The sequence below is a fragment of the Carcharhinus amblyrhynchos genome, chromosome 33 (assembly GCF_965287045.1).
Source record: "Carcharhinus amblyrhynchos chromosome 33, sCarAmb.v2.hapA, whole genome shotgun sequence".
Classification (NCBI taxonomy): Eukaryota; Metazoa; Chordata; class Chondrichthyes; order Carcharhiniformes; family Carcharhinidae; genus Carcharhinus; species Carcharhinus amblyrhynchos.
The window spans coordinates 13,802,415-13,810,323 of NC_137356.1; the positions used below are offsets into that span (position 1 = coordinate 13,802,415).

Below are 7,909 nucleotides of genomic sequence, written 5' to 3' on the forward strand. Positions count from 1 at the left end.
TTATTATTGTCACATGTATTAATATACAGTGAAAAGTATTGTTTCTTGCGCGCTATACAGACAGAGCATACTGTTCATAGAGAAGGAAAGGGGAGACTGCAGAACGTAGTGTTATAGCTAGGCTGTCGAGAAAGATCAACTTAATGCGAGGCAGGTCCATTCAAAAGTCTGACAGCAGCAGAGAAGAAGCTGTTCTTGAGTCGGTCGATACATGTCACAGAACATAGAACATTACAGCGCAGTACAGGCCCTTCGGCCCTCGATGTTGTGCCCACCAGTGGAACCAATCTAATGACCCTCTAACCATCAAATTCTTGTTTCAGTCATTTTGCAACATATGATAAAAAAAAGGATGACTCATCAGGGTATTAATAACGGCAGACAGAAAATTATAGTTTCGTCTTGCAGTTAAAAATCCCATTTCAGGCGCAGTTACAACACAAACTTACTGCTCATTCTCAACATACAGACTCAAGAATATCCTCTTCCCTGCTGTAATCAGACTTTTGAATGGGTCTACCTTATATTAAGCTGATCTTTCTCTACGTCCTAGCTATGAATGTAATGCCATGTTCTGCACCCTCTCTTTTCCTCCTCCCCCTGTGTACTCTATGAAAAGTATGTTTTGTCGGCATAATGCACAAGAAATAATACTTTTCATTGTATCCCAAGACACAGGCAACATGATGGCACAGTGATCAGCACTGCTGCCTCACAGTGCTTGCTACCCGGGTTCGATTCCAGGCTTGGGTCACTGTCTGTGCAGAGTCTGCACGTTCTCCCCATGCCTGCGTGGGTTTCCTCCGGGTGCTCCGGTTTCCTCCTGCAGTCCGAAAGACAAAAATTGCCCCTTAGTGTCCAAAGATGTTCAGGTTAGGTGGATTGGCCATGCTAAATTGCCCCTTAGTGTCCAAAGATGTTCAGGTTAGGTGGATTGGCCGTGCTAAATTGCCCCTTAGTGTCCAAAGATGTGTAGGTTAGGTGGATTGGCCGTGCTAAATTGCCCCTTAGTGTCCAAAGATGTGCAGGTTATGTGGATTGGCCATTCTAAATTGCCCCTTAGTGTCCAAAGATGTGTAGGTTAGGTGGATTGGCCAAGCTAAATTGCCCCTTAGTGTCCAAAGATGTTCAGGCTAGGTGGATTGGCCATGCTAAATTGCCCCTTAGTGTCCAAAGATGTGTAGGTTAGGTGGATTGGCCATGCTAAATTGCCCCTTAGTGTCCAAAGATGTGCAGGTTAGGTGCATTGGACGTACTAAATTCTCCCGTAATGTACCCAAACAGGCGCCAGAATGTAGCGGCTAGGAGATTTTCACAGTAACTTCATTGCAGTGTTAACGTAAGCCTTACTCGTGGCACTAATAAATAAACTTTATGCAGCAATAATAAACCAAAGATAAACATTTACAAACATTTTGAGTCAATCAATCTACACAGATTCTGCTGTCACAGATGTTTACAAGAGTCCCTTCTAACCGTCGCGTCTATCCTTGAAGGACACTAGTTCGTCTCACTCATCCACAGAGCTCTATCAATCTCTCGTTAAATCCAACTGTCTTTTAACATCAATTACGATCATTATTCCATCACTGTACAAGGTGGTGCATTCCAAACCGTGGCAGCTAACTGCTTGAAAACAGTTTACTAATCTCCGCCTGGCCCCAAAACCTTCAATGGTTTTGATTTGATTTGATTTATTATTGTCACATGTATTAATATACAGTGAAAAGTATTGTTTCTTGCGCGCTATACAGACAGAGCATACTGTTCATAGAGAAGGAAAGGGGAGACTGCAGAACGTAGTGTTATAGCTAGGCTGTCGAGAAAGATCAACTTAATGCGAGGCAGGTCCATTCAAAAGCCTGACAGCAGCAGAGAAGAAGCTGTTCTTGAGTCGGTCGATACATGTCACAGAACATAGAAGATTACAGCGCAGTACAGGCCCTTCGGCCCTCGATGTTGTGCCCACCAGTGGAACCAATCTAATGACCCTCTAACCTAAACTATTCCAATGTTATCCATATGCCTATCCAATGACCATTTGAACGCCCTTAAAGTTGGCGAGTCCACAACTGCTGCAGGCAGGGCATTCCACGCCCTTACTACCCCCTGAGTAAAGAACCTACCTCTGACATCCAGCATCTACCTCTGTCCTCAGACTTTGGTATCTTTTTCCCGACGGGAGAAGGCGGAAGAGAGAATGGCTGAGTCCCTTATTCACTGCACCCTCGTGCCTGCCTCTCCCTATCTGTGGGAGACCCCCTCCACAATTTGGAAGGTGGGACAGGGTCGCTATTCTGAATGGGGATCTCCGCTGAGAGAATAAAATGATAGAGAGCCAACTGGATAAGAGAAAGGGGGAAAGGTTTAAGTGAGGAGACTTTGAGCGTGTGAAAAACAAAGGGGGTGAAAATGTACGTTACGGGAAATGCTCGCCGTTAGTCAAATGAATTTTACCGCACCGTACTTACCCAGTAAGCGCCTCAGAAGTGCCATCTCATTCAGCGTCCAGGCTGAATACACGCGTAGAGCTCTGGGGAGCTGCGCTGACTGAGAATTCTTCAAGCCACATCCTCTAATTCTAACCATGTCAAAGGCAGGAAACTGCTTGGAGTCGAGCCCACGATTGGAAGCAGATACATATGTATGTCTTTTTTTAAACAAATGTTCCAGTCGGACTGTGGTTGACCCAGGGATGGCTAATGGGCTGAAGATGCAGCCCATCTTGACGTGGAAACAGTTTGTAAGATTAGATGTGAAAACCTCTTCAACATTTGGCTCGAACACACCAGCCCTAATAAATGTGCTGACAGAAACAAAACATCAGACAGATCCCCTGAAGGAAACAACACTTGACCTTTCAAAAGCGCACTTGTATTCTTGTGAGATGTGACAATGAGGTTTCCAGCCGTAGGAGCTAAGAGCAGGAGAAGGCCATTCAGCCCTTCAATATGATCACGGCTAACTTTCTACCCCGATGCTCCCACTTTCTCCCCGTTACCCCTCAATGTGGTTAAATTCTGGAAACGCTATCGATCTCTCTTGGGCGGCACAGTGGTTAGCGCTGCTGTCTCGCAGTGTCAGGGTTCAGTTCCAATCTCGGGTGTCTGTCTGGGTGGAGTCTGCACTTTCTCCCCCCCACCGAGTCTGCGTGGGTTTCCTCCGGGTGCTTTGATTTCCTCCCACAATGGGTGGCACGGTGGCACAGTGGTTAGCGCTGCTGCCTCACAGTGCCAGGGACCCAGGTTCGATTCTAATCTTGGGTGTCTGTCTGGGTGGAGTCTGCACTTTCTCCCCCCCCCACTGTGTCTGCGTAGGTTTCCTCCGGGTGCTCTGATTTCCTCCCACAATGGGTGGCATGGTGGCACAGTGGTTAGCGCTGCTGCCTCACAGCGCCAGGGACCCAGGTTCGATTCCCGGCTCGGGTCACTGCCTGTGTGGAGTTTGCACGCTCTCCCCGTGTCTGCGTGGGTTTCCTCCGGGTGCTCCAGTTTCCTCCCATTGTCTGAAAGAGGTGCTGGTTACAATGCATTGACCCAAACAGGCGCTGGAGTGTGGCAACTAGGGGAATTTCACAGTCACTTCATTGCAGTGTTAATGTAAGCCTCACTTGTGACAAATAAATGAACTTTACTTACAGTCCAAAGATGTGCAGGTTAGGTGGATTGGCCATGCTAAATTGTCCCTTAGTGTCTAAAAATGTTCAGGTTAGGTGGATTGGCCATGCTAAATTGTCCCTTAGTGTCTAAAAATGTTCAGGTTAGGTGGATTGGCCATGCTAAATTGTCCCTTAGTGTCTAAAAATGTTCAGGTTAGGTGGATTGGCCATGCTAAATTGTCCCTTAGTGTCTAAAAATGTTCAGGTTAGGTGGATTGGCCATGCTAAATTGTCCCTTAGTGTCTAAAAATGTGCAGGTTAGGTGGATTGGCCATGCTAAATTGCTCATTAGTGTCCAAAGATGTGCAGGTTAGGTGGATTGGCCATGCTAAATTGCCCCTTAGTGTCCAAAGATGTGCAGGTTAGGTGGATTGGCCATGCTAAATTGTCCCTTAGTGTCCAAAGATGTGGAGGTTAGGGGCATTAACAGGGTAAATACAGGGGGTTACAGGGATAGGGCTTGGGTAAAGGTGCTCTGAGGGAAAGACTTGCTAGGCTGAAAGGCCTCTTTCTGCGCTGTAGGGATTCGATGTCAAATCCCACCCTAAGGGAAGGTCACTTCCTTCCCTGAGACATGAAATTTCCCACCCGAGGTCAACGGTCCTTTAAATGGCCTGCCAAATTTTCCAGGCCCGTATGCTGCGAATTCCAGTGCCGGGTGGGGCTGGAAAATGAACCCCTAAATTTGCTCTGTAAGTTCCCTGGCGGGTTGCCCCCTTTCTGACTGACCGGCGTAGAGTCAAGCTGCCCACTCCCAGTGCGGTACTGAGGCAGTGCTGCAGTGCCTGAGGCGCCACCTTTCACTTTGGGCCTCCAACTGAGGCGCCAACTGATCTGCCAGATGGGGCGTAAAATTTCGGGGCAGCGGTTCGAAGAAGAGCAGGGGAGGGCGGCCTAGTTTCCTGACGAGCGTTTACCCCTCAGCGCTAAAACCGATCGTCTGTCCCCCGGTCACCTTAACACTTTGGGGAGCTTGTCGAGCGCAGATTAGCACTGAATGATAGTACGGGTGCAAGCGATCCCCTCTTCCTTGCCTTCTTCCGTCCCGGGATGACGAGGGTTGGCAGGGAGTATCTCAAGGCCTCCTTGCGCCCAAATTCCAGACTCCCCCACCCCCAAATTCTCCGGAGGAGTGAACCCCAATTGCCCGCACACGCCTCCAGTGGACGGAGGGTGTAATTACACCCATGCCCGCGTTCACACACGGTCCCAGTTATAAACCGAGTGAGCTGGATGTTTCGCGGGTGATTAAAAAGGAACAGGAAGTGGAGGCAGATATTGCCTCGTCCACCAAATCTGAACAGCAATCGAGCACGGCTCAGTAAGTTCAACAGCTCATCGGTACAGGGGTTTCGCATCTTTTGAACTCATTCATAATTGCAGTGCGACGTATCTTGTATGTGGTGAAGAACATGTGTGAGGTTGGTGTTTTTCAAAGGTTGATGGGTGGCACGGTGGTTAGCACTGCTGCCTCACACAGTGCCAGGGACCCGGGTCCCCAATGCCGTCTTGGGTCATTCTCTTTGCGGAGTTTGCACATTCTCCCCATGTCTGCGTGGGTTTCCTCCGTGTGCTCCGGTTTCCTCCCACACTCCAAAGATGTGTAGGTTACATTGATTGGCCGTGCTAAATTGCCCCAAAGATCATAGGATCCCTACAGTGCAGAAGGAGGCCACTCTGCCCATCAAGGCTACACCGAAAACAATCCCACCCATGTCCTATCCCCATAACCCCACGTATTTACTACCCCTTGACACTAAGAGGCAATCCAGCACGGCCAATCAACCTAACCCGCACATCTTTGGACTGTGGGGGGATACCGGAGCACCCGGAGGAAACCCACGCAGACATGGGGAGAACGTGCAAACTCTGCACAGACGGATACCCAAGCCAGGAATTGAACCCCGTTCCCTGGTGCTGTGAGGCAGCAGTGTGCCATGTGTAGGTTAGGGGGATCGGCTATGCTAAATTACCCCTTAGTGTCAGCAGGGATTATTGTTGGTGCAGGCTCAATGGGCCAAATGGCCTCCTTCTGTAATGATCTCAGTGGATCTCCAAACCCCCCCATCCCCCAGCTCTTCCAATGCCTTGATTTTTGAATGAGGGACTGCGCCCCCCAGGAGCCCACGAGCAAATGCAGCAGGTTCTGCACGCCATTGGCCCTTATAATAAGCCCCAGCTACACCTCCCCTCCTCCTCACTTGCCCACAACTGGGTTAATATCAAGGACATCAGGATGGGACCCTTAAGCAGACGTTGCCCACTTAAGGGCCTCAGTTGATGCCATGATGGGGCTGCCAGTCTCGGGCCTTCCCACAATGGACCATGTTAAGGGTGAGGTACTAGTGCTTTCCACCGTGCAGCCACTGGAAAGCCAGTGGTGCGCTGCTGAGGGATAAGGTCAGTCTTTCCCTTGCTAACAGGTTGGGTTTGCATCACTCCAGGCCTAAAGCCTGGACCGCTACCTCTTAGACTGGAGATAGGACGAAGCTATCTCAAAGTTTGTTCATTAGTGTCGCAAGTAAGCTTACATTAACGCTGCAATGAAGTTACTGTGAAAGTCGCCACACCCCTGTTTGGGGTACACTGAGGGAGAATTTAGCACGGCCGAGGCATCCCAACCAGCACGTCTAACGGACTGTGGGAGGAAACCCACGCAGGCACGGGGAGAAGGTGCAAACTCCACACAGTGTCAAATTTTGGCTGATAACTCTCCTGCGGGAGGAGGATGAAAGAGGCTACGGAAATGCAAGATGTTGTTGTGCCTTCAACTGACTGCTTTCAACAGGACGTGTTGGTTGCCTTCATCGTCCTTCGTTACATGGAGGGCTGAATAAAAGTGGAAGTTCATCTCCTCCCAGGTCGCGTTGTCCTTGCTCGAGGCTTCAATTAAACGTAAATACATTCAGCCAGCACTTAAACCCCGCTCTTCGATCTGTGGCAGGCTGATTAGGATCTCTGTGGTCCAGGACTTCCAACAGACTGTCAGCTCCCCAGACGAAGCAAATCAGAGTCCAGTTTAACCCCAAAACTGCTAGTTTCTCAGAAGGTTTTTACCAGGGTGGGCCAGTCAAAACTGAGCTTCTGGGCGCGAACTATTCAAGCCCCTGCATTTCGATAGCACCCACAATTCCCGTCGCGGGCGGAACGGGAACATTCGCCCCACAATGTTTTGGCCTCAACTGCTTTCTGGGGTCGTGAATTCCACAGGCTCACCGCGCGCTGGGTGAAGAATTTTCTCCTCTTCTCTGTGCTAAAAGGTTTACCTTGTGTCCTCAGGCAGTGGCTCCTGGCTCTGCACCCCACCCCCCCCCCCCCCCCCCCCCCCCCACCATTATCAGAAACATTTTTCCTGCCTCTACCCTGTCTAACCCTGTTTGAATTGAAGCTTCTGTGAGGTTCCCTTTCATCCAGCACAGTGGCACAGCGGTTGGCACTGCTGCCTCACTACTGCCTGGAGTCAATTTCAGCCTCGATCTGCGCAGAGTCTGCACCTTCTCCTCGTGTCTGTGTGGGTTTCCTCTGCGTGCTCTGGTTTCCTCCCACAGTCCAAAGATGTGTAGGTTAGGTGGATTGGCCATGCTAAATTGTCCCTTAGTGTCCAAAGATGTGCAGATTAGGTGGATTGGCCATGCTAAATTGCCCCTTAGTGTCCAAAGATGTGTAGGTTAGGTGGATTGGCCATGCTAAATTGCCCCTTAGTGTCCAAAGATGTGTAGGTTAGGTGGATTGGCCATGCTAAATTGCCCCTTAGTGTCCAAAGATGTGCAGGTTAGAGGGATTGGCCATGCTAAATTGCCCCTTAGTGTCCAAAGATGTGCAGGTTAGAGGGATTGGCCATGCTAAATTGCCCCTTAGTGTCCAAAGATGTGCAGGTTAGGTGGATTGGCCATGCTAAATTGCCCCTTAGTGTCCAAAGATGTGTAGGTTAGGTGGATTGGCCATGCTAAATTGCCCCTTAGTGTCCAAAGATGTGTAGGTTAGGTGGATTGGCCATGCTAAATTGCCCCTTAGTGTCCAAAGATGTGTAGGTTAGGTGGATTGGCCATGCTAAATTGCCCCTTAGTGTCCAAAGATGTGTAGGTTAGGTGGATTGGCCATGCTAAATTGCCCCTTAGTGTCCAAAGATGTGTAGGTTAGGTGGATTGGCCATGTTAAATTGCCCCTTAGTGTCCAAAGATGTGTAGGTTAGGTGGATTGGCCATGCTAAATTGCCCCTTAGTGTCCAAAGATGTGTAGGTTAGGTGGATT

General features: G+C 49.4%; 1 protein-coding gene across 1 annotated transcript in view; it reads right to left on the bottom strand.

Annotated features, from left to right (window-relative positions):
* Positions 1–2,540, bottom strand: part of LOC145360899 (adhesion G protein-coupled receptor E3-like) — a 79,385-nt gene extending 76,845 nt beyond the window's left edge. Inside the window, exon 1 of the mRNA XM_080216402.1 lies at positions 2,472–2,540. Within this exon, the coding sequence (XP_080072528.1) occupies positions 2,472–2,496 (25 nt within the window). The 5' untranslated portion in view covers positions 2,497–2,540. The remainder of the gene's footprint in view (positions 1–2,471) is intronic.
* Positions 2,541–7,909: the final 5,369 nt, after the last annotated feature.